At 46.1% G+C, this 25,034-nt stretch overlaps 2 protein-coding genes and 1 long non-coding RNA gene across 6 annotated transcripts in view; 2 read left to right on the top strand and 1 right to left on the bottom strand.

The window, feature by feature from the left end:
* Positions 1-407: 407 nt before the first annotated feature.
* On the top strand, positions 408-16,088 carry LOC139030406 (uncharacterized). The gene is made up of 4 exons (XR_011482778.1): positions 408-690; positions 2,428-2,584; positions 9,638-9,820; positions 15,830-16,088. It is a non-coding gene; the product is annotated as an uncharacterized lncRNA (long non-coding RNA).
* Positions 10,084-23,687, bottom strand: TIMM21 (translocase of inner mitochondrial membrane 21). Of its 2 annotated transcripts, none has more exons than XM_020877037.2 (6): positions 23,094-23,687; positions 21,181-21,243; positions 20,985-21,082; positions 18,650-18,723; positions 18,458-18,563; positions 10,084-10,906 (listed from the first exon to the last, which is right to left on the bottom strand). In XM_020877037.2, the coding sequence occupies exons 1-6, from the start codon at positions 23,392-23,394 to the stop codon at positions 10,838-10,840; spliced, it is 711 nt and encodes a 236-aa protein (XP_020732696.1). In that variant the 5' UTR covers positions 23,395-23,687; the 3' UTR covers positions 10,084-10,837. The 2 variants fall into 2 exon arrangements, with proteins under 2 accessions (XP_020732696.1, XP_020732694.1); XM_020877035.2 differs by lacking the exon at positions 10,084-10,906 and adding an exon at positions 17,868-18,354 and having other exon boundaries at positions 23,094-23,683.
* A 204-nt stretch (positions 23,688-23,891) lies between these two features.
* The window catches only part of FBXO15 (F-box protein 15), a 36,863-nt gene continuing 35,720 nt past the window's right edge, over positions 23,892-25,034 (top strand). For 2 of the 3 annotated variants that reach the window (XM_070452968.1, XM_070452965.1), the window contains exon 1: positions 23,892-24,473. In XM_070452968.1, the coding sequence (XP_070309069.1) occupies positions 24,346-24,473 (128 nt within the window). In that variant the 5' untranslated portion in view covers positions 23,892-24,345. Of the gene's footprint in view, positions 24,474-24,822; positions 25,006-25,034 lie in introns of those variants that run through there. The other variant, XM_070452966.1, reaches the window with a different exon arrangement.

Genomic DNA, 25,034 nt, shown 5'->3' with positions numbered 1-25,034 from the left:
GAGTTTACCCAAACTCATGTCCATCGAGTTGGTGCTGCCATCCAACCATCTCATCCTCTGTCGAGATGCCTTCTCTTCCTGCCTTCAATCTTTCCCAGCATCAGGGTCTTTTCCAATGAGTTGGCTTTTTACTTTACATTTAACTGAACTTCCTAGGGGTTCTTTAGGTTGAAATGAATACTATATATAAAACGAATACTAAAAGAACAAACTCTTTAAAAGACGATCTAAAAAGTGTTGTCTTGAAAGAACGCCTTTGTAATGATCCATTTACTGTATTTCACGGAGCTGAGATTCATTTTGCTGGGTGTCTGTTGCCCTCTAGTGGCTCCAGAGGGTTAAAGCTCGGGAAACGGTCCTCAAGACGGTCGTTCCCAGGACACGTGGGCGAGAATTTCTGGACAGGAGAGGCGGGGAGAGAGACGTTCGCAGCAGGAACGGTGTGATCATCTCACACAGTAACTTGGCCTTTTATACAGACTTCTTAATACTCTTCCTCTGTTTACAAAACAAAGAAACAGAGACCGCAGAGCCTTAGATGCTGGGGAAGGCAAAAACCAGAGCTCCCTCTTCTGGGCAAACGAAATTCTGAACAGCTTGGGGCCGCTTCCGAAAAAGGGCCGCCCACACCAGTGAGCAGGAGTCCTGTCTTCACCTGGTGACTCACCTCGCCTCTCGATCGACAGAAAGGTAAAGATAAGAGTTACTACTCTGTGTGTGTCTGCTTATTATGAACAGTTTTCGGTTCACTTTCCATTTTCTATCATGTGGGGGCCATTATTTTCAAGCGGCTTATAATTCTGGGCCTGGGGAAGTTGCTTGTGAGAAATGGAATCTTTCCTGATGTATCAATCATCAGGTGTTCCAGTGTTCCAGCCGCAACTAACGATGAGCTGGTGAGCCCTGAGGGCACTCTGGAAGGAAAGAATACCTGCCCTCTAGCAGCCATCAGACTGCAGCCCCTCCCCTAAGGTGAGCCCCCTGGAAAGCAGGTTGTGAAAACACAGGACGCTGGCCCGGGATAGCTGAGGTGCATCTCAAAGGACTGATTTCAGAGAGCCCGGACTCTTGCATTTTCCCATACAGAGAAAAGGCTAAATTCCTTAGCCTCAGACATTTGGTTTTCTTTAGTTAACAATAATCTTTTGATGTTCTGACTACCTGCCCTTGAACATTCATTGGAAGGATTGATGCTGAAGCTGACGCTCCAGTACTTTGGCCACCTGATGCAAAGAACTGACTCCTTGGAAAAGACCTGCATGCTGGGAAAGATTGAAGGTGGGAGGAGAAGAGGACAACAGAGGATGAGATGGTTGGATGGCATCACTGACTCAATGGACATGGGTTTGAGTAAACTCCAGGAGTTGGTGATTGACAGGGAGGCCTGACGTGCTGCAGTCCATGGGGCCGAAAAGAGTCGGACCCTGAGCGACTGAACTGAACTGAACTGAACCTGCCCTTTGTTGCAAAACTCCTACATAACCTGGCTTTCTCCTCCTCTCCTCATTGGAGCGGTTCTCCCAGGGTCACTTGAGATGCTGCTTCTTGGGCTTAAGTCCTAAAAATTCCCAGCCAAAACACACACACACACACACACACACACACACACACACATGCACACACACACCAAAAAACCTCTCAACTTTTCGGTTGTGAATATCTTTTAAGTTCGCGTTTGTGTGCCTAGATTCACTCTCAGTGCAATCAGCGTGTTACTGAGTCCAAGCTCACTCTGCTCACTGGGAGACGAGGTGTTGAGGCAAGGAATATGACTTTATTTGGAGAACCAGCTGATTGAGACGATGGCAGACAAATGTCTGAACATAATCATCTCACCTGGGTTTGGATGCCAGGTTCCCTTGTGGATCAGAGATGGGGGAAGGTGAGGAAACAAAGTAGAAAGGCCATCAGTCTTGCAGATATCTCCTAGAATGGCAAACCTCAGGCTGGAGGATGTGTTCCTTCCTTCCTGCCATCCACAGGTGGACTGGCTTCTGAACAAAGGCACTTTAGCTGAACAGTCAGGCAGAGAGGCAGGATTCTCTGAGGCAGGCCATCATGTATGATTACAATAACAGCAACAACGATAAAGTAAGTCACACAGTTCCAACAGGGGGTCAGAACTGGCTTCTCCCTGGGTGAACCAGCAGTGTGCTCTTTCCTCTGAGGACCCGGGGAGGAGAGGGAGCCCCTCACCTTGGACACAGCTTTGGGGCAGGGCAGGGAGATCCAGAAAGGCAGAGATTACGGTAAATGACATTTTTGTGAAATATATTAAAAGTAAAAATAAATGCAAATTTCCCATGATAAACGAAACTATTGGTGTTCTAGGTAAAGACGGGATCAGCTGAACTGACTTTTCTTTCCACTTCGGTCTCCATTGTGGCTGGTCCACTGCTGATTTCTCTTTGTTGTTTTTTTTATTAGGAAAGAGGAGCTTCCCTGGTGGCTGAAATGGTAAAGAAATTGCCAGCAATGCAGGAGATCTGGGTTCGATCCCTTGGTTGGGAAGGTCCCCTGGAGGAAGGAATTGCAACCCCCTCCAGTATTCTTGCCTAGAGAAGCCCATGGACAGAGGATCCTGGTGAGCTACAGTCCATGGGGTCATAGGAGTCAGACACGACTGAGTGACTAACACCTTCACTCCACAAGTGGTTAAGGGCCCAGCCTCTGGTACCTGGATTTCAAACCAGGTGCTGCTACTTACTGGGTACCTGATGTTGGGTGACGTTCATCATGTGAGTCCTTAAAAGTGAAGCCTCATTGGTGACTGGGTTGGAATAGAGGAAAGGGAGGATGGAGGAGAGATTCATTCAAGGTGTGAGAGGGGCATGGCCCATCTTGCTGACTTTGAAGATGAAGGGCAGGAACCAGGAGACTCAGGATGGGAGTGGCCCCTAGAAGCTGGAAATGGTCCCCAAATGACAAGCTGCCAACCCCCCAGTAACAGGAGAGAAAAATAAGGGGCAAAACAGGAACAATAAAGAGAGCAAAAAGACATGCGTGCTTAGTTATTTCAGTTGTGTCCGATTCTTTGCAACCTGTGGACTGACTGTAGCCCGCCAGGCTCCTCTGTCCATGGGCTTCTCCAGGCAAGAATATTGGAGTGGGTTGCCATTTCCTCTTCCAGGGGATCTTCCTGACCCAGGGATCAAACCTGGGTCTCTCACCTCTCCTGCATTAGCAGGCGGGTTCTTTACCACTAACACCACCTGGGAAGCCCACAGAGAGAGCAAGAAAACACGTGTGCCGGCCTTTACATGGAAGGGATGTGGGGGAGTTGCGGGTGGTGAGCACACCCTGCACCCTTTTGGCGGACTGCGTGCTTCAGGGCGGTTTGCTCTGTTCTCTCCCCACCCCTGCCCCCGTCCCCGTCCCTGCCCCCAGTTTGGGGACCTTGGCTCTGGACCCTCATGTATTTTACATGTCTATCAGGGCAGCAGGAGATTCAAAGTGCCTCAAAATTAAAAGCTTTTTATTCTCTTGCTTTCCCCCCCACTGCTTTTATTACATACAAATTTGGCATAGAATACCATGCCTGATGCGGACATGTAATATTTAATAAACAGCTGTTGCTTTTTCTTTTGCTATCCCCATGTGTTAAGATTTTGTGTCTGTGTGTTCAAAGCTAAAGAAAATAAGGCTTCAGTGTATTTTATGTGCCTGTTAAAAGCTGAATTAACAGCACTGTGCGTGCTTAGAAGCCTGTGACAACAGCCAATGGGCCGCCCAAAGCCCATTTGCAAGAAAAGGAAAGAGACCCTTCTTCAATTAAAAAAGGTTAATTTGGAATGCTACTTTTTTTGATAATAACAGTTAAAAAAACATAAAATCAGTCTATGTACATTATATAAATCAAATTGTTGAACCCAATGAGAGGTTTAAAAAATTAATCAAAATAATTAGGAACTCAAAGTCTCCAGGATATAATAATTAGCTTCATATAGTTTATCCATTTTTCTGTTTTCCAATATTTTGTGAAATTTGTCAATAGTAATGGATAAGGAGAGCTTCCCTGCTGGCTCTCTGTAAAGAATCTACCTGCGATGCGGAAGACACAGGTTCGATACCTGGGTTGGGAAGATCCCCTGAAGGAGGAAATGGCCACCTGCTCCAGTATTCTTGCCTGGAAAGTCGCATGTACAGAGGAGCCTGGTGGGCTGCAGTCCATTGGGTCACAAAGAATTGCATATGACTATGTACACACACACGCACAATGGATAAGGAAGTAGATGGTAGTAAATTCAATCTCATCCTTTGTTGTGTTTGACCTTGGGACATGTGTTTTCCCTGATATTTAACTTATTATCTCTAAATAAATGATCAATCGGGTTGAAGTTACGGTAGATGGGGGGGAAAAGACAGCAAAATATGGTCGTGAATATAGTGTCTTGATTGTAGCTGACTCTTGAGACAGCATGTTGTGGGCTGTAGAGAATTCCGAAAGTATGAGATAGAGGGGGAGATGGGTCTTTGAGAAGCAATTTGGAACCACAGCATATTTCTGAGTAGAGTAATGGCATACTCAGAAGGACAATAAGCAAGTTGTTTACGTTTTGGAAACTACAGGAAAATGCTTGAGTAATGTTACAGATTCAATTACAATCACACTGAAAACTCCTTAAACTCCTTAGGCTCAATGAATAATGACTATCTGAATCCAAGAGTATCCCTTTAGGGTAAATCTCTACTTACAGGAAAGAGTTTGATACAGACACAAACTCAGGAGTGGCTCTAACAGTAGAAAATAATATATGACATGAAATTTAGGGAGCCCAGCCCTAAATGTTTGCTTTGCCAGAAGCTGCGTCATTATGATCAGGATTGCAACCACTTAAGTTTTACCCAATAAAAACCTATTAGGGACTCCCTAGACGGTAAGGCGGAGAAGGCAATGGCACCCCACTCCAGTACTCTTTCCTGGAAAATCCCATGGACGGAGGAGCCTGGTAGGCTGCAGTCCATGGGGTCGCGAAGAGTCGGATACGACTGAGCGACTTTACTTTCACTTTTCATTTTCATGCATTGGAGAAGGAAATGGCAACCCACTCCAGTGTTCTTGCCTGGAGAATCCCAGGGACAGTGGAGCCTGGTGGGCTGCCGTCTATGGGGTTGCACAGAGTCGGACACAACTGAAGCGACTTAGCAGCAGCAGCAGCAGACAATAAGGAGGCAAACTGTAAACGTGATAGGAGGCTGTTGAACAATTGGCTGGGCAGACAGGATGCTTGGGCTGTTACCTGGAGTCATTACCCAGTTCTGTCCAAGGATGTAAAAATTTCATTTAAAGATATTTCCCTTTATTAAAACACAGGAGCAGTGAAACTTTCTACTGGCTTTTTGGAGACCAAAGGAAAGAATCTTACTTTGCTTGATTTCTCTAAGGCAGAAAATACATTGTGTGTTGTCCTCATTGAGTCACGATGGCCCCAGAGGTTCTCAGAATGGCAACTTTAGACAAATAAGCCTGGAGCTCTGTTCTGTGGTGGTGGCCCCGGTGACTAGACCCCTGGTGGAGAGACTGAGGGGAGTTAGGAGGGTCAGTTCTCCTGAACACCCCCCACCCCCACTGGCCTGTGACTTGTAGCCTATGGCCTATACTCCTGTGCCTGGGTTTAGGGTCTCAATTCCACAAACACAAGTATGATGGGCTTTTGAATGGAAGAGTCAATGAACTGACTACAGAATGGGGGTTAGTGAGATGCAAGCAGCTTGTTAGGAAGAAGGAGTCATGATTATAGTTTTGGAGAGAGGTTTAAAGATTAAAAGAGGTAGGTTTTAGAAGAAATAAACTAGAAACAATTAAAATATTTAATTCAGTATTCAAGCTAATTCAATGGTAAGTGATAAAGTTATATTAATTTAAAAGTATGACCTTGAAAAGAAATATTTTCTCCAGTTTCATCATAAAATGTGGCCTAGGGAGGGCAGCAGGAGCATCATTTCTGCACATCCCCCCCCCCCCCCACCTCCAGCTCGCATGCATACACTCAGTATCCACAGCTCTAATATCATAGTGACTCCACCACTGCTTCTGGCAAGGTAATCCTCTCCGAACACGGGATCTCAATGACATCAGGACAAGACAGCTAGCACAAAGGGCTTTCTGCTCATCTCACTGCAACGATTTGAGCATCACAAAGAAAACAGCACCCTTAATTCGAGTAAGATAAAGTTTTGAAGGTTTGCAAACTTGTAATGACACGCAGGAAAGAAAAGTTAATATCAAATGCACCAAACAGCACTGTGAATGCAACAGGGAGTGTTTGATTTTTGGTGGCCTTTAGAAGTCGGGACTTGGTGCATGAGTGCATGAGTGGCTGAACTTCAGGTCCCCGTCTGTTTATGAGGCACAGGTGTGGCCCTGTTCGGCAGTGTTGCCCGGGTGAACGAGCCTTAACAAAGCTGGCTATGTGATGGTGGAGTCCCTTGAGAGCCTATTTCAGTGATGACACAATATCGTGATTAGGTCAGACAGACCTAAAGCCAGTAAGAGGGAGTAGGCATTCATGTATGCATTCGTGTAGGGGCTGCTGGCAATTCCCAGGGAAGCAGAGGGGAGTGAAGAAAGGGGGTGCATCAGAGGGTTCACTCCTGAGAGGGAAAGCACGTGTGGTCTCTTTCTCAAGGTCACCTGCCCTGCAGAGGGGAGGGAATTAATGATGCCTTGCCGTGACATCCTGTGCAGTGGCCCAAGGGCAGGCTAGTGTGCTGGACAACACGTTCCTAGGGGATGGAGGGACACATATACAAAATTAAGAGGAGAAAGGGACAGAATCTGATGGACAAATTCTGCGATGCGCGTTCAAGTTCTTTGTCTCAAGAACATCCAGACACTTGTTCCCCACGGGGCTCAGCTTCCCTGGCTGGGTACTGTGCTCTGCTCCTGCTTCTAATTTTTTAGCCTTCTTATTACTCTCCACCGTCTGTTCCCCAAAGCTGAAGAACATTTGTGTACAGATGAGAATTTTCCTCAAGTGAGGCAGAGCAGACAGCAGGCCGTAAATATTTGATGCTTTCCAGGATCATTTTCTTGCAGAGTATTAAGAATTCATGCCAACAGTTGGTAATGGGTTATCCGAAGAATGCTTTGCTTAGTAAAGCATTCATCTTGGTAAAGGATAGGAGGAAAGGACTTGGATAAATTCAGAGCTGAGGTTTCAAAGAGCTGCAGTGTCATTTTGCTCATGGTGGCAGGCTCACCTACCTATTAACAACACTTAAAATTCTCCTCTTGGACTGTTCTTCTTTAACAGCTTTTTGGGAGCCTCCGACTTATGGAAAAGTGGCAAATATGTGCAGTACAAAGAACTCTTTTTTTTTCCTATACCATCTGAGACTAAGCTGCTAACATGTTGTCACATTATTTCCACATCCTTTAGTGCATATTTCCTACAAATAAGGATATTCTCCTACTTGAATGTGCTGACTTATATCCCCCCAAATTCATATTGGGGCTTCCCAAATGGCACAGTAGCAAAGAATCTGCTTGCCAGTGCAGGAGACGCAAGAGACTCAGGTTTGATCCCTGGGTCAGGAAGATCCCCTGGAGTAGGAAACAGCAACCTACTCCATCCAGTATTCTTGCCTGGAAAATTCCTTGGACAGAGGAGCCTAGCTGGCTCATCAGGCCGCAAAGAGTCGGACATAACTGAGCAACAGAACACACACATACAAATTCGTATGTTGAAATCCTAGCCCTCAGGACTTCAGAACATGACTGTATTTGAAGACAGGATCTTGAAAGAGGTTGTTGTTTACTTGCTAAGTCGTGTCCAACTCTTTCATGACTGCATGGACTGTTGCCTGCCAGGCTCCTCTGTCCATGGGATTTCCGAGGCAAGAATGCTGGAGTGGGTTGCCATTTCCTTCTCCAGAAGATCATCCCAACCCAGGGATCAAACCCATGTCTCCTGCGTTGGCAGGTGGACTAAGAGCCACTAGGGAAAGAGGTAAGTTAGAATGAGGTCATAAGGGTGAGCCCTGATCCAATGTGGGGTCCTTACATGTAGAGGAGGTCAGGACGCAGACACCCGCAGAGGGAAGATCAGGAGAGGGTGGAGGAGGCGACTCTTGCTCTTCGCACACAGTTCTGCCCTGAGCAATTGGTGATGTTTGCTCCCATCTGGTGTCTCCTCGGACGCTTGGAGGATGCGTGAGCATGGCATACGTGTGGTTCTGGTCTTCAGTCCCGAGTTGTGCAGGAGAGGAGTCCAGTGGGCTCAGCTGCCTGTCCTGCGTCCCAGCATGCCGGACACTGAAGTCTGGCCCGTCCGGTGTGGACTTATTTTCACTGTCCCTCGTCTCCTGCCTGCCAGGACCCCTCCCAGCTCCCCCACTGTGTCAGATACATCTTTATTCTTATGCTAAATTCTTAGGGTGATCCATGCTGCAACATTTTGAGAATTTATGGCAATGAAAGGGAAGTAACATGCCTGATCATATGCTACTTGGGGAAGGAAATTATGGGATATCTTTTCCTTCTTAAAAAATTTATTTTTAATTGGAGGATAATTGGTTTGGAATATTAGATCCTTTCCTTTTAAGGTATATTCCCTATGGGTAAATTATGAGGTAGCTCGGAGGTGCTATATAATGTATTATTGTAAGTCATTATATTGCTCACATCTTTGATTAAAATAGTTATAATTTTTGCTGCTCTCCAAGTATTTAAAAACCAGGATGGGTAGCTATCACTAACTCGAGGGAAGGTCATTTAAGAAAAAAAGATAGCTTTTTTTAGTGGCATTTGGTAAAGTAGAAGGGGGATGAAGGGCATATTTTTCTTTAAAAATATGCTATTGCAGCAGTTTTGTTTAAAATACTTTTGTTTAAAATTACACCATGTGTTGATTTTTCCCAGTTTCTCATTTCTGTGTTGTTCCTTTGCATTTTTAAAAAATATTAGTTTTATTAACTTGACATTCTTCCCTTTCTAGGTGATTTATGGCCATTAGCTCTGGTTTATAGATACATTTTCTGTTTTCTTTTTGGCCATGTCTCATGCGGGATCTTAGTCCCTCACCAGGGACTGACCCGGTGCCGTCTGCCTTGGAAGGGGAAAGCCTTAACCATTGGACCACCAGGGAAGTCCCAATCTTTTGCATTTTGACCCTGCATACTTTGGTTACATGTGTTAGACTGTTCCTGGAAAATAAAACTGAATTCTTGTGGTCACACATTTCCACTGTATAGAAAAATGTAGCATTAATTTCAGAACTTCTGTGGATCGCTGTTTTTGAACAAAGGCAAGTAGACAGAGTGGTGACAGCAGACCTTGCCTACAAGCCCCCTAGTTTCCAGCCTCATACTCAGCTGGACGTGCGTGTTCACCTCTGACCCTCACGCCCCTTGGTCTCCATGTCGCCAGCAGATGCATCGACACTCAGAGAGGGCAAGTGAGATTGTCCATGTGACTCAGCCATGTCAGGGGCAGAACAGGAATTCCAGTTACGGGTCTCTCTGTAGCTCAACAGCTGTGCCCCTAGATATTTGACCGTAAGACATTTGCAGATTTCCCACTTATAGTTTAACACTATCTTGATTTTCACAGCACTGTCAAAATTTCCCAGACTCTTCTCCTTAAGGAGTGGAAATGTGGCTTGTCTGATAGTTGATTTCTACAATGTTTTTGCAGCCAAAAGCTGCCTGGAGGAGCATCTTTCCTTCTCCTGCCAGCAGGACGCCTCAGTGCTCCCGGCCCAGCGGTTGAGTGGGAGCGTGAGATTGGGGACCCATCTCCCTGACTCCTCAAGTGGCTATTGATACCCTCTCAGCTGTGAAGACAACCTGAGGCCAGGACCAAACCAGAATCCTACAAGTAAGATCCTAATAATGAACAAGGCCAGTGGGAGAAGAGATTTATAATGGTAAAAGAATCTTCTGTGCAGAGTGTAGTGGGTGAGGGAAGATTTCATAGCACAAAGAAACCACTTCTCCTTTTCAGGGATGAATCCGGACCTAAGTTGAAAATGTAGTTGAACTCAATGACAAGGTTTTAAAACAGACCCAACTCAAAACACTTCTCCAAATAGTTCTGCTCAATGTAATTTCGAACAAGGTATTTGAACGGCATATTAAAAATGCTTCAGAGCTAAGGGTTTATTTCTTTTTCCCTCTGTAAATTATTCTGACCAAGATAGGGAATCTAACTAACGTAAACCTTTTAATTACATTAAACAGTCCTATATTCCTTCTTGTTCTGCAAATGTACTCAGATTCGAAGGCTGTTCTACAAATTGTCACGTATTGTTCATTTCTTTGAATACTGCTTCATAATGTCACAATTTCCATAAAGTGCCAAAGGGTATTTCTAAAGTCCCTTGCAGGTAAGTCGAAAAATTACTGCAGGGTGTCCCTCTGGCAATCCAGTCATGAGGACTTCATGGTAACTTCTGTAAAAGGCATTAAGGTGGACAAAGACCTGAACTATTGAACTCAAGCAATTCACTGCAGTTTAACCTGACAACTGGGTGACTGTGGCCGTAATCTACTGTTAAATCCCTTCGCTTATCCTAAACATGGTCTCTAATGTCTGATCAGCTGGGTTATAGGGCACTGAAATCATTGAAGAATGTCATCTGTGGTTTTAGGGTTTTCAGGGAAAAAGAGTCAGCTCTACCGAAGTCAGGGTTTGGGGGGCAGCTTGTCAGTTACAGCCTGCTCCCCGGTCCTCATTGACACTTGGCTCTGAAGGGCTCCTCCAGCACGTGGGGCGCAGGGAAGGCTCGGCTGGAGGCTGGAAGACAAGGCTCTGTTTGCTGCTTCCCTCTGGGCATGCGGGGAGCCCGACAGAAGTTTCATTCCAGGCGACCTTCTTTGCTGTCACCAGGAACAGTCAGATAATTGACCTCTGCTGCAGGTTAATCGTCCTTCCCACACTGAGCCGCCGTCTGTGAGCTGGTGTCTGTTAAATGACCACAGGTGTCGTGTTAGTAGGTGGGAGCAGAGCCCTGGGATGCGTGGCTTGGGAGGGGCCAGGACAAGACATGAGAGTTCTGGAGAAATGGCTGTGTGAGTACACCCCAAGGCAGCATTTCTCGGGGCCGCCGGCGCCCGCGGTGTGTACTGGGCCCTGCTAAGGCTCTGTCCCGAGGAAGAAGATGGTCTGGTTAGAGAGACACCAGCACACACAGGAAACTCAGTGACAAGCTTGCTAAGCAGTGAGAACCAACGTGGGCTTTCCCCTGGCCCACTGTTCAAGGTTTATCCGTGTTACTTGACTATGAATCCATTAAGAATGACAGATTCTTGGGCCCTGTGATGGATTAAATGATGCCCCCTAGTTGGGTACTCAACTGATAAGACTTATCTTCTGATCCAGAGACCCAGAGATCCATCTGTGTGTGTCTGTGTGTGTGTGTTAATTGCTCAGTGGTGTCTGACTCTTTGTGATCCCATGGACCAGAGTCCGCCAGGCTCCTCTGTCCGTGGGATTCTCCAGGCAGGAATACTGGAGTGGGTTGCTATTTCCTTCTACAGGGGATCTTCCCAATCCAGGGATGGAACCTGGGTCTCCTGCATTGCAGTCAGATTCTTTACCATCTGAGCCAACTAAAATAAACCAGTATTAACAATAATACTAACAATGATGCTGTCATGCTTGATAAAAGACAGAAATCAACATTTTTATAACTCTGACATGAAAAAGAATAAACCTGTTACAATCCAATTATTTGAAACTACTTGAAAAACAAAATATTTTGATGTATTATGTCCACTTTACATAACTATAGGTTAGATGAAGTGAACTCGCTCAGTTGTGTCCGACTCTTTGTGACCCCATGGACTGTAGCCTACCAGGCTCCTCCGTCCTTGGGATTCTCCAGGCAAGAATACTGGAGTGGGTTGCCACTTCCTTCTCCAGGAGATCTTCCCAACCCAGGGATCGAACCTGGGTCTCCCACATTGCAGGCAGACGCTTTACCATCTGAAGCACCAGGGAAGCTCATAGGTTAGATGCAAGTAGATATTAATGACCATGACATTTAGCTTAATAGCTTGATGATTTTTATCTGAATTGCTCCTAAGCAAAACTGGGGGCTTCCACGGGCAGCCCATCACACACAGCGGCTTCCTGGAAAAACTGAACAGCTGGTCTTGATTGTCTGTGCCTCTTCAGTTCCTTGAGAAATCAACACACAGGCCTTCAGTCTCCTCTGTAAGCAGGAAGCTGCAGGCACCACAGAGCACACATTTGTTTTGTAGCGTTTCCTCCTCTCTGTGACAATGCTGACAACTTTTCTGAAGTAGATGAACGTCCCCACGTCTATGTTCGCACGTGGCAGGAACAGTGGGTGAATGTGAGTAACGAGTTCTCATCACTGAGGCTCCCCTGGACTGGAGTGTCATTACTGCCAAGTCACTTGCTTCTTCTCTTCCTCCACTGCTTTTCTGTCTTCTCCCCGTGACTTGATACATGACTTGATCACGGAATTCTCCAGGCAAGAATATTGGAATGGGTTGCCGTTTCCTTCTCCAGGGGATCTTCCCGACCCAGGATGGAAACCACCTCTCCTGCATTGCAGGCGGATTCTTTACCACCGAGCCACTGGGAAAGCCCATGATGTTGCCACATGTACCAAATATAATGTGTGCAATACATGCCCTGATGGATTCTAGTTGCCAGAAATAAAGCCAGGATCTCTCAGTTCAGTTTAGTTGAGCTCAGTTGCTCAGTCGTGTCCGACTCTTTGCGACCCCATGAATCGCAGCACGCCAGGACTCCCTGTCCATCATCAACTCCCGGAGTTTACTCAAACTCATGCCCATCGAGTCGGTGATGCCATCCAGCCATCTCATCCTCTGTCATCCCCTTCTCCTCCTGCCCCCAATCCCTCCCAGCATCAGGGTCTTTTCCAATGAGTCAACTCTTCACATGAGTTGGCCAAAGTACTGGAGTTTCAGCTTCAGTCCTTCCAATGAACAGCCAGGACTGATCTCCTTTAGAATGGACTGGTTGGATCTCCTTGCAGTCCAAGGGACTCTCAAGAGTCTTCTCCAACATCACGGTTCAAAAGCATCAATTTTTCAGCACTCAGCTTTCTTCAGGTCCAACTCTCACATCCATACATGACCACTGGAAAAACCACAGCCTTGACTAGATGGACCTTTGTTGGCAAAGTAATGTCTCTGCTTTTTAAAATGCTATCTAGGTTGGTCATAGCTTTCCTTCCAAGGAGTAAGTGTCTTTTAATTTCATGGCTGCAGTCACCATCCACAGTGATCTTGGAGCCCCCCAAAATGAAGTCTGACACTGCTTCCACTGTCTCCCCATCCATTTCCCATGAGGTGATGGGACCAGATGCCATGATCTTAGTCTTCTGAATGTTGAGCTTTAAGCCAACTTTTTCACTCTCCTCTTTCACTTTCATCAAGAGGCTTTTTAGTTCCTGTTCACTCCCTGTGATAAGGGTGGTGTCATCTGAATATCTGAGGTTATTGATATTTCTCCTGGCAGTCTTGATTCCAGCTTGTGCTTCTTCCAGCCCAGCATTTCTCATGATGTACTCTGCATATAAGTTAAATAAGCAGGGTGACAATATACAGCCTTGACGTACTCCTTTTCCTATTTGGAACCAGTCTGTTGTTCCATGTTCAGTTCTAACTGTTGCTTCCTGACCTGCATACAGGTTTCTCAAGAGGCAGGTCAGGTGGTCTGGTATTCCCATCTCTTTCAGAATTTTCCAGTTTATTGTGATCCACACAGTCGAAGGCTTTCACATAGTCAATAAAGCAGAAATAGATGTTTTTCTGGAACTCTCTTGCTTTTTCAATGATCCAGCAGATATTGGCAATTTGATTTCTGGTTCCTCAGCCTTTTCTAAAACCATCTTGAATATCTGGAAGTTCTTGGTTCACGTATTGCTGAAGACTGGCTTGAAGAATTTTGAGCATTACTTTACTAGCATGTGAGATGAGTACAATTGTGTGGTAGTTTGAGCATTCTTTGGCATTGCCTTTCTTAGGGATTGGAATGAAAACTGACCTTTTCCAGTCCTTTGGCCACTGCTGAGTTTTCCAAATTTGCTGGCATATTGAGTGCAGCACTTTAACAGCATCATCTTTCAGGATTTGAAATAGCTCAACTGGAATTCCATCACATCCACTAGCTTTGTTCGTAGTGATGCTTTCTAAGGCCCACTTGACTTCACATTCCAGGATGTCTGGCTCTAGGTGAGTGATCACACCATTGTGATTATCTGGGTCATGAAGATCTTTTTTGTACAGTTCTTCTGTGTATTCTGGCCACCTCTTCTTAATATCTTCTGCTTCTGTTAGGTCCATACCATTTCGGTCCTTTATCAAACCCATCTTTGCCTGAAATGTTCCCTTGATATCTCTAATTTTCTTGAAGAGATCTCTAGTCTTTCCCATTCTGTTGTCTTCCTCTATTTCTTTGCATTGATTGCTGAGGAAGGCTTTCTTCTCTCTCCTGGCTATTCTTTGGAACTCTGCATTCAAATGGGTATATCTTTCCTTTTCTCCTTTGCTTTTCACTTCTCTTCTTTTCACAGCTATTTGTAAGGCCTCCTCAGACAACCATTTTGCCTTTTTGCATTTCTTTTCCTTGGGGATGGTCTTGATCCCTGTCTCCTGTACAGTGTCACAAACCTCAGTCCATAGTTCATCAGGCTCTCTATCAGATCTAGTCCCTTAATCTATTTCCTACTTCCACTGTATAGTCATAAGGGATTTGATTTAGGTCATACCTGAATGGTCTAGTGGTTTTCCCTACTTTCTTCAGTTTAAGTCTAAATTTGGCAATAAGGAGTTCATGATCTGAGCCACAGTCAGCTCCTGGTCTTGTTTTTGCTGACTGTATAGAGCTTCTCCATCTTTGGCTGCACAGAATATAATCAATCTGATTTTGGTGTTGACCATCTGGTGATGTCCGTGTGTAGAGTCTTCTCTTGTGTTGTTGGAAGAGGGTGTTTGCTATGACCAGTGCATTCTCTTGGCAAAACTCTATGAATTTGACCATTTCAACTAATTTTTCACTTTGGCATGCTTCCTTTTAGTATTATTTTTAAAATTCCTTAGATCTTCAATCCATGGAATGGATACATGCAAAACATTTAATGAGGTCTTTGCTGTTAACTGTTTTTAACAAAAGTTCCCCATAAATTCCATGAAAATGGGAAATGACAGGAAGGAGAGGCATTTTACAACTTACCAGAGATCTTAGTAATGATGACTGTAAACAGAAGCACTGACTAATCATTTCCTAGGTTGGGTGGGGAGTCTGGAAATGAGGTTTAGTGGAAGAGGAGCAGATGCCTCAGCAGGTCCTTGGGGTGTCAGGGGAAGTGGGGGATACCTTTCTTGGAAGCTCTGTGTACATTACTGCCTGCCCCAGCATCAGATGCCTGATGGTGAAAAGACATACCCAGCGTATCTGGTTAATGCGAACGGTTATTCTGAGCTGTTTATGTTGGAGGTTTTGAGTAAATGTGTTAGTTACTCAGTCGTGTCAGATTCTGCCACCCTATGGACTGTAGCCCACCAGGCTCCTCTGTTCATGGGGATTCTCCAGGCAATAATACTGGAGTGTATAGCCATGCTCTCCTCCAGGGGATCTTTCCCACCCAGAGATTGAACCCAGGTCTCATGCACTGCAGGCGGATTCTTTACTGTCTGAGCCACCAAAATAGTGACACCATTTCCACTGCAAAGAAATATTTTACTGTGAAAAAATTCTTTTTTTTCCCAAAAGTGCACAAAACTCTCTAGGGTCAAATCAATAGACATGTATCAAAGCATTTACTGTGCTTCCACTATCTGTATGATCAAAATATTAATTTTTTTTTCTTTGCATTTTGTTACATAGGACTTCCCTGATAACCCGGTAGAGAATTCACCTCAATGCAGGAAATCCTGGTTCGATTCCTGGGTTGGGAAGATCCACTGCAGAAGGGGTAGGATACCCAGTCCAGTATTCTTGGGCTTCCTTTGTGGCTCAGCTGGCAAAGAATTTACCTGCAATGTGGGAGACCTGGGTTTTGTTTGTTACATATGAAGTCTTTTTACAAGCTGGTTGTTCTTTTGCTGCAAAACCATCTTTTGCTGATGTGTGTGTGTGTGTGTGTGTGTGTGTGTGTGTGTGTGTGTGTGTATTCTGAAGAGCAATATTCATGTTTTCTTTTTTCCAAGCCTTTTCCTAGAGAAATTTCAACCTTCCAGAGGCATTAGATGCACATTATTTTGGGTGTGATTTTGTTTTACTGATCCATGAATGCTTTTAGCTGTGCCAATACTGTGTCCATGATTTTTAGTCTTCTATTTCTTAGAGCTGGCATGCTAAGACTTCAGCAGCTTTTAAAGTCAGCTTCTGAGAACTATGTTGTCTGTGTTTTAGAATTATGTCTAGATGCTTCTAAGGCTTGGATTCAATACAACTTTTGAAAACCTACTATCTTCCAGATATGCTAAGAACTGAAGGTACAAAAATGAAAATGATACCTTAAAAGGCACTGTAAGGTTGAATGCATGAATGAGAATGCCTGTTTCTGGCTCCCAGTAACAGTAAAAAACAGTAGAGCCCCACGTCCCCCATCTAGCTGGCCCCATGAGGCTGTGAGGACTTGACGAGACCACATCTGGCAGGAGGTACTTTTGGCTGCGCAGGTGTGTGGCCGGGGCTGCAGAAGCCTGACATCTACCTCTTGGTGTGCTGTAAATTCATGGTCAATAACTTCAGGGCAAAAACAATGCCTTGTGATCCCAATTCTCATAGAAGACTTTTGAAAATGCCACTGAGGGGAGGACAAATCCTACCCAACTAAGTGGCAGCTTCCATGACTGCTTTGCCAGGAAAGAAATATGAGAGGCCTGATTAAGAAAATTCCAAGTACTGAGAATGTTTGGTTGCAAAACACAGATAAAACATCTTAAAATGGCTAAATCTCAAATATTTTCAAGTGTTCATCTTGAGTTTGATTCCAAAATAGATGGAAAGCTGCTGCTTTGGGCATCTTTTTAATCAGTTCAGTCACTCAATCATGTCTAACTCTTTGCAACCCCATGGACTGCGGCATGCCAGGCTTCCCTGTCTGTCACCAACTCTCACAGCTTGCTCAAACTCATGTCCATCGAGCCAGTGATACCATCCAACCATCTCATCCTCTGTCGTGCCCTTCTCCTCCCACCTTCAATCTTTCCCAGCATCATGTCTTTTCCAATAAGTCAGTTCTTCTCATCAGGTGGCCAAAGTATTGGAGCTTCAGCTTCAGCATCAGTCCTTCCAATGATTATTCAGCACTGATTTCCTTTAGGATTGACTGGTTGGATTTCCTTGAAGTCCAAGGGACTCTCGAGTCTTCTCCAACACCACAGTTCAAAAGCATCAATTCTTCAGCGCTCACTTTGTGGTCCGATTCTCACATCCATACATGACTACTGGAAAAACCATAGCTTTCACTAGATGGACCTTTGTGGGTAAAGTAATGTCTCTGCTTTTTAATATGCTGTCTAAGTTTTTCATAGCTTTTCTTTCAAGGAATAAGCATCTTTTAATTTCATGGCTGCAGTTACCATTTGCAGTGATTTTGGAGTCCAAGAAAATAGTCTCTGTTTCCACTGTTTCCCCATCTATTTGCCATGAAGTGATGGGATCGGATGCCATGATCTTAATTTTTTGAATGTTGAATTTTAAGCCTGCTTTTTCATTTTCCTTTCATCAACAGGCTTTTTAGTTTCTCTTTGCGTTCTGCCTTAAGGGTGGTGTCATCTGCATATCTGAGGTTATTGATATTTCTCCCAGCAATCTTGATTCCAGCTTGTGCTTCATCCAGCCCAGCATGTCATATGATATACTTTGCATATACGTTAAATAAGCAGGGTGACAATATACAGCCTTGACATACTCCTTTCTCAATTGAACATCCTTTTATTAGTTTCAATTGTATTTCACAGATTTTATACAACATAAAAAAAGCACTGAATATTGAACTCTATTTTATTTATATGGTGTAAAACTTTTAATAACAAAAGTTTATCATAAAAGATGTTAAGTAGAGCAGAAACTCTGCCTGTGACCATTAATGCAAAGATTTAACAAAAAGTATGCTCTATTTCATGATTTTTCACTCTAGGAGAAAATCTCTAATTCAGTTTGTCTAAATGTAACAACTACCCAGTGGCCTTCACTTTTATGAGCTTTACTCCCTCCTGTTTTATTCAAAACAGAGGCTGGCCAAGGCTGAAGATCAGAGCCTGCCACACCCATCAGGAAACACAAGCTTGCTTGTTCTTCTGATTGTCTCAGGATCGATTATCTTCAATGACAATAGTTCTAGAATAGGGTTCAAGTTCTACAAATATATATCGAAATTCATATTCTCCACTTTCTGGGTTCTGGGAAAAAACAAAAACATAAACGAAAGAGCATCAAGGCCTTGCCCTCCCCTTGGCACTTCCCATGAGTCCCGGTTCAGGATGCCTGCCCCCCACGGCTCACCTCCTTCACTTCAAGATGCACGGTTCCCTGCTTCCCAGGCTCCGAGCCCTGGATGTAGAACTTCACTCGCATGTGTTTCAGCCCATCTTTTACGTATTCAATAAAGCTGTCAAGAAAATGAAAGAATGCAAGCCTGACTTCCTCTCACTCAAGCCTCCCGCAGCAGCCCCGGATCCCGGCTGGCCCCGATACCTAACGTGCTGCCTTCGGCCTCGTCGTGTCACCTCCCCGTAGCCTTTGACGGGCTCGCCGAAGACACTGATGACCTGGAGGACACAGACCAGGCCTGCTCAGTCAGGGCTATGGTTTTTTAAAGTTTCCTGGAAAAATATTTCCTGACAAACCAAGTGACCCCACGAACTGCAGCACGCCAGGTTCCCCTGCCCTTCATTATCTCCCAGAATTCACTCTAGTTAATGTCCATTGAACATTTTTAGCAACATTTACCCAATGGTGTCTGATACTAAAAGTTATGAGAGCAAAATGATACTTTAGTCACTAAACACACATATAAAAACAAATGACTATTTAAAGCAAACCAGATCGAGGGGTAGGAAACCATTATTCCTAATAGGAAAACATACAACGAAGTGGAAATGAAATTTTTACTGAACTAAAAATGCAAATATTTTGGAACATTTTCATAAAATACAAATTTGATATGAAAGTAAAACAAATATTGCTTCAACTCTGTAAATATTTAGTTTGTTGAGTATATTCAGTATCAAAATTTTCAGACATAAATAAGAAGAAATAGGTAAGATGAGACATATTAAAGAACTATGTAGTTGAAACAAATGGGACAATTCTTCAAATAACTCACTATAATAAACATGTCGGTATCAGAACACTAGAATTTTCTGTTTTTCAATCAGTCACAGTGCCTGGCAAAGAACAGACCCTAATAAATGCTGACAAAATCAAATTGTTAAAATTTAATTATTCTTTGTAGAGCTCTTTCAGGCAGCAAATTAAGTTATGAGCTTGAAAACATCGCACTCCACATTTATTCAGGGAAGTTCTGTTTTGTTCCAAACGCTGAAAATCACTGAATGGCTAGTCTGTGAACAACACAGCAACTCTTCATCTCTTCCAACATTTAACTATGCGATTGATCATATTTATCACGGTAGCGTGTAAAGCATATCTTGTCAGGTACAATTAGGTTTCCCAGGAACTACAGTGGGAACTTCCTTATTCCCTGCTGAGTTTCACTCAGAGCAGCATCTCCCCCATGGCTCTCAGATCGCCCAAGTTCAGTAAGAAGGAAAGATGTCAGAAACCGTTAGCTCCTGAGGCTCCCGTGCCGACGGGCCTAGACACTGATGGAGCATACGGAGGCGGTGCCCAGGGAAACCCAGAGCTGGGCATGGATGCTGACAGGACCTAGGCTGACCTTCCTGCTCTCCCCAGGGACCATCTCTTTGACATTACTCCTTGGTCTATACGAGAAACAGCCCTGTGATTTATGATACTATATGCCATATTCTTTCAAAGTACAAGAATCAAGCTTTCAATGAATTTGAGTTTTCAAAGCTTTCCACCCAGGGAGTAAGAAATCTGGGCCTTCACAGGCTACACTGCCTTTCTCTCTGTGACTGGAAAGCCCTATGGAAAACTTCCTTCTCGATGGGATCCTTTAAAAAAATAATCAACGTGGCTTTTCTGCGTCTGTCTACTCCTGGAGTGTGGTTCAGGCAGGCTGTGCTTAAGACCTAAGATCTGGAATCAGACAAACTTGGACTAGGTTCTGGCTCTCCCTCTTACCAGGCTTCCATCGTGGCTCAGAAGGTAAAGAATCTGCCTACAAATGTGGGAGACCTGGGGCTTGATCCCTGAGTCGGGAAGATCCCTTGGAGAAGGGCATGGCAACCCACTCTAGGATTCTTGCCTGGAGAACCCCATGGACAGGGGGTTCTCTGTCCATGTAGAGGAAATCCTTTCCTCTACTCCTGGTGGGGTAGAGTCCATGGAGTCGCAAGGAGTCAGACATGACTGAGAGACTGATACGTTCACTTTCTCCCTCTTACTGGCTTGGTCCTCTTAGCTTAGTTATTGACTCTCTTTAGACGTCAGTGTTCTTCTGCACGCAGGATAGAGACCGCACCCGGCAAGAGTGGTTCTCCTGAGACTGAGCACAGAGTGCTCAGACCCTGGGCAGAGTGTGTGGTGCACACTATGCTCTCAGTAAGCTCCAACAATTCCTACTATGATCATGAGATCATGAATCGGGTTTTTAAAAAGACTGGACACTTACTGCATGAGTTTAATATGCTGGTATAGTCTAAGCTTTTACAATTAGAATTGAAATGTCCCTGTATGGACCTCTGGGTGCTGCCCATAAATCAAAGCATTTCAAGTAGCAAACAAAGAGCTAATGACACAATCACAACCCAACCACTCCAATTTATTATTACATAAATTTCAGTCTCGGAACCACTATGTGACTTCTGCCCACCACTCCCCCAGTTACCCCAACGTTTTTTCCTATCGTCGGAGTCTGTGTAACTCAGTCTTGAAGACTAACCTCGGGATGCGATCTGCACTTTTCTAGGGCTTTCCCATATATCTTATTCGGACTAGATGAAGAAAAAAGTTCTCTGAAGATCGTGTAAAACAAGCCACCTGAAAATCACAGAAAAAAGAGATCTAGCAAAACAAGAACAAGACAAATGGAGAGTGAAAAAGACATTCAGGGGGTTTATACTTGCTGTGATTTCAACCTGTAATGGTGATCCCAATAAGCACCACTATTAAGTAGGTAAAATCTCTTCCAGCTTCTTTCACTGTAAAGAGAAAACACCCCTGGTTACATGTGTGATGGACAGGAGCCGGATGCTCTTGGCTTCAGGATCTCCAGCAGGTGAGACATGCTTTTGGGACACGGGAGGGGTCAGCACGTGTTCTGGAGCAGCTGCTGTCAAATCTGCACATCAGAATCACCTGGAGTTATTTGGAAAGAACAACAGCCGACTCTGGGAGCAGGGCTGAGGAGTCGGTACTTTAGGTACTTGATCTTAATGCCTCCTTAGTGTCTAAGATGAGGAAATCCTTTGCTCCAGTTCCTTTGAACCCTCCCACATGAAGTGGCAGCTCATGCCTCCCAGTTAAAGGCTAGCTCTTCCTCCTGCTCGAAGACCTGGTGGGGTCTTCCACCTTGCAAGACACATGCTCTGGCCAGGGTACAATGCAACTGGAAGGAAGGAGGAAACGGGCCACCCCACCCCTGAAGTGGCCGGAGGCCCCATCAGCAGAGCCAGCTATATCCCAAGGGAGATGGGAAGGGGTGCAAAATATAGACCGGGACGAGTGGGAGCTGACCTATCAGCACTCTCCGATCAAACAGTGAAGTCTGACAAGTAGCCTGGGAGCTGGTGCACAGCTCGGCTCACGTTTGGAAAGATGGAGTGAGCATGGTCCACATTAAGTGAAGTAAAAATGACAGCGCTGCCACGGTGAGCTGTGGGTGTGGTGGAGGGGGTGTCATACACCAAGGCCGGCTGTCCTGAGGGAGGGCCTGGAAAACACTGCTCACAAGGGTATAGAAGGCGGTGCTCTCATGGCCCTGGGGATGGCCCAGCACTGAAGCCAGGTGGGAACAGTCACAGCAATGAACAGCTTGGTTTCTCGACCTGAACTGCTCTTCACTCCTTGCATTCATTTACCGAAGGAAGGCCAACTCCATCAGGAGGCACTTCAGCAAGTATAGATTCCCCTGGTCCTTCACCAGGGCCCCTTGGCCATTAACTTGGTGACCCTATGCTGGAAAAGGGGACACTTCAAGGTCCACTGGACAGAGTCTGAGCTGACATCAACAACTAAAGAGTCTCTGTGGTCCCTCTGTTAAGTACCTGTGGTGGCTATGTAATATAAGAGCCTGGCATGTAAGAGGGTCACAGCTGGGTGGACTTACCAGATGATCATTCCCTGATTTTCAAAGTATAACTGGAACGGCTATACTCAGTCATCAGCAACAATAGTCCCTAAACTAGGTCCTTCGAGGTGTACTGCCCACCATACCGTAATGAGTAGAGTCCAATGGAAGCCTCTAAAACTGTCTCCCACTGATCAAAATAGTAAATAAAAAACAGCACTGCATCTAAGGGCCAAATGAAAGAGAGAGAGTGCTATTCTTAGAGACTAAAGACAGGTGTGGTTGTCCTAAGAGGTAATGGCGTGGCTATTAGAAAACTGAAATTAGAAATACTCACATTCAATTTTTAGTTGTGTGAAACTGGGGAAATGAGCCTTATACATACTACTGAGTCCTGTCTGAAAAAGTAAACGGTGAGATTCAAATGAGATGAAGTAACACCTGGGAAATCTACTTGTCTGTTATAAAACATTAAACAATGGTTACGTTTTATAAGCTCTCTCCACACCAAAAAATAAAAGTTGAGAAAAATCTTACAGACATTATTCAGCAAAGCTGTATCAAAATCAGCCTTCAAAGGTGAGTTTTCAAATCTGGGAAGAAAATTGCAGGCCTATCTTCTCTGCTTCTTAACTGTGTTGAACGGTTCTACCTTTTAATTTGCGTGAACCGTTTATTCTCGGCTCTGAACTCATATAAAGGGCGTTGGCAGCTCCCGTCACGTTTGCTAAGAGACTGATCGCTACACGGAATCCCCTTTACCTTTTTGTGACGTCGAGAGGACGGTTTCCCCGCTCTGACTCCTGTGCACAGACACTTGCTTGCTACCGTCCTCCTTCGCGCTCTGGGGGCTCCGTCCTTGCGTCCAGATGGACCTCTGGGTGACTCCCCAAATACACCTAGGTCGCGCCGTCGCCTTCTGCTCTTGCAGCCCCCATCTCCACCTGGGTTCCGTCTGAGAGCAAGCTCTGTGAGGCACGGAGTGTGGCAGAAACCATGGCTTCCCGGGGCGCCCGTGCAGCCTCTCCGTGCACCGCACAGCTCGCAGGAGAGTGCAGATCATGTTCCTGGAAGGCCGCCCCGCTCAGGGAAGACGCCAGCTACGAAGGGCAGACCTTCTCGACCGGCCACACACCCGGCCGGGCGCGGGATTGAGCGTCGCGTCTACACCGGTGACGCTGCACGGGCGTGTTCGGCAAAAACGTTAGCTCCAGCTGAGTCAATCAAGACAGAACGTCTCCGGAAAGGAGCTGACGCCCACTTTCCCTTCCCTTCGGCTCTCCTTTCACTGGACTGAAAGTACTTGGATTCCTTTCTTCGCTGACATTCACCCGATCCTCGCCAGGCCCCTTGCAAAGGGACCTGGAAGGCGCGAGGACTCCTGGGAGTGGTAGTTCGAGGGCGGCACTCCTGCCGGAACTGCCGCGGTGCGGGACGCTCAAGGACTACATCTCCCACAGTGCAAGGCGGCCGGGGCGCGCGCCGACGCCTCGGGGCTTTCCACACGCCCCTGCGCGGGCGCCGCCCGGCTCGACCTGACAGGAAGGCGGGGCTTTGTTGGTGGCGGGCGGGATGGGAGTCCCTGGCACTGCGAACTTCAGGAACTTGCAAAAATCAAGTTCGCGATTACAAACCGCCCGTCCCGGTGTCTCTCTAGAAGGGACCGTGCCAACTGGGGAATTCTCGGTCTGACTGTGGCCCTGCTGTTGCCTCTGGGCAGACGATGTAGCCTTTTCGTTTGGTGTTCTTAAACAAGTCGGGCAGGAAGCAGCGAAGACTACCCCACAGCTAGCAGGTGGAGAGGGCGAAGCCGCTTCAGAGCTCGCGCGGGCCAAAGAGTGTGGGCTATCGTCTCGCCGCCGCCAGACGTCCTTGGCGTCGGCGTCGGCGCTGACGCCGTGCCCGCGGAGCCGGCTGGCAGGCGGAGTTGTCTTCGGCCCCGCCCCCAACAGCGCCTCTGCGCACGCGCCAGTGCCGAAGGGGCCCAGAGGAGGAGCGTCGGCGCTGGGTATCCATGGCGACCGGACGCGGCCGGCTCCTGCAGCTGCAATGGCAGTGCCTCGTGGCGCGGCCCCAGCCGCATGGCTGCTTTGGCTCAGCTTTCCGGAGCCCCGGGGCTGCCGCGGGGCGCGCAGGGTTCAGGTGACTCTCCGGGGGTGGGGTGGGGGAGGGCGCCCGGGAGCCCCGACGGGAGTAGCCCCTCACTTCCCCGCCTCCGTTTCTCTTTATTTTCATTGATTCCGACCTGTTCGCGGGAAAGGTCTGGAAGGACGAAGAGAGGAAGTGTCTAAAACTTGGAAGCGTGGGGTTACCCCAAGTCACGGTACAAGTCGAGGAGCTTCCGTGGAATATTCTGTCTCCTCGGTTCATTCAGTTAGTGGGCCCTGGGGGTACGGGGGCGTGCGAGCCCCTAGACCCAGAGCAGCCCTCGCAGAGAGCCGCCGCGTGGACGCGCCCACCTGCGGGGGCAGGTGCGAATCTCCGCGCTCCCGCGCCGGGTCTCTGGCACGGCCCCCCTCCAAAGCGTGTTCCCGAAGTTGTTTCCTAATTCTGGGGCCGGGAGTCACCTTTTGTCTTTTTTATGACTATAGAAAAGTCGATAATACTTATCAAAACATAATCAATTTTCTCTCCTGCCCCCAGTTCACGAACGGAGGACTCAGCCCCTAATCAGGTAACGCTGTTAGGCAGGTTGGTCTGGGA

The sequence above is a fragment of the Odocoileus virginianus genome, chromosome 22 (assembly GCF_023699985.2).
Source record: "Odocoileus virginianus isolate 20LAN1187 ecotype Illinois chromosome 22, Ovbor_1.2, whole genome shotgun sequence".
NCBI lineage: Eukaryota > Metazoa > Chordata > Mammalia > Artiodactyla > Cervidae > Odocoileus > Odocoileus virginianus.
Note: the sequence above shows the minus strand (reverse complement) of the source record. Positions and strands in the feature narration are given on the sequence as shown.

Excerpts from the sequence above, each read along its gene's own strand:
- TIMM21 (XM_020877035.2), bottom strand. The coding sequence starts at position 23,394 with ATGATCTGCACTCTCCTGCGAGCTGTGCGGTGCACGGAGAGGCTGCAC. Across the intron at positions 21,083-21,180 it reads TATTGGGATCACCATTACAG|GTGGCTTGTTTTACACGATC; the intron begins GTTGAAATCACA and ends TGTGATTTTCAG. Across the intron at positions 18,564-18,649 it reads GGCCGAAGGCAGCACGTTAG|CTTTATTGAATACGTAAAAG; the intron begins GTATCGGGGCCA and ends TTTTCTTGACAG.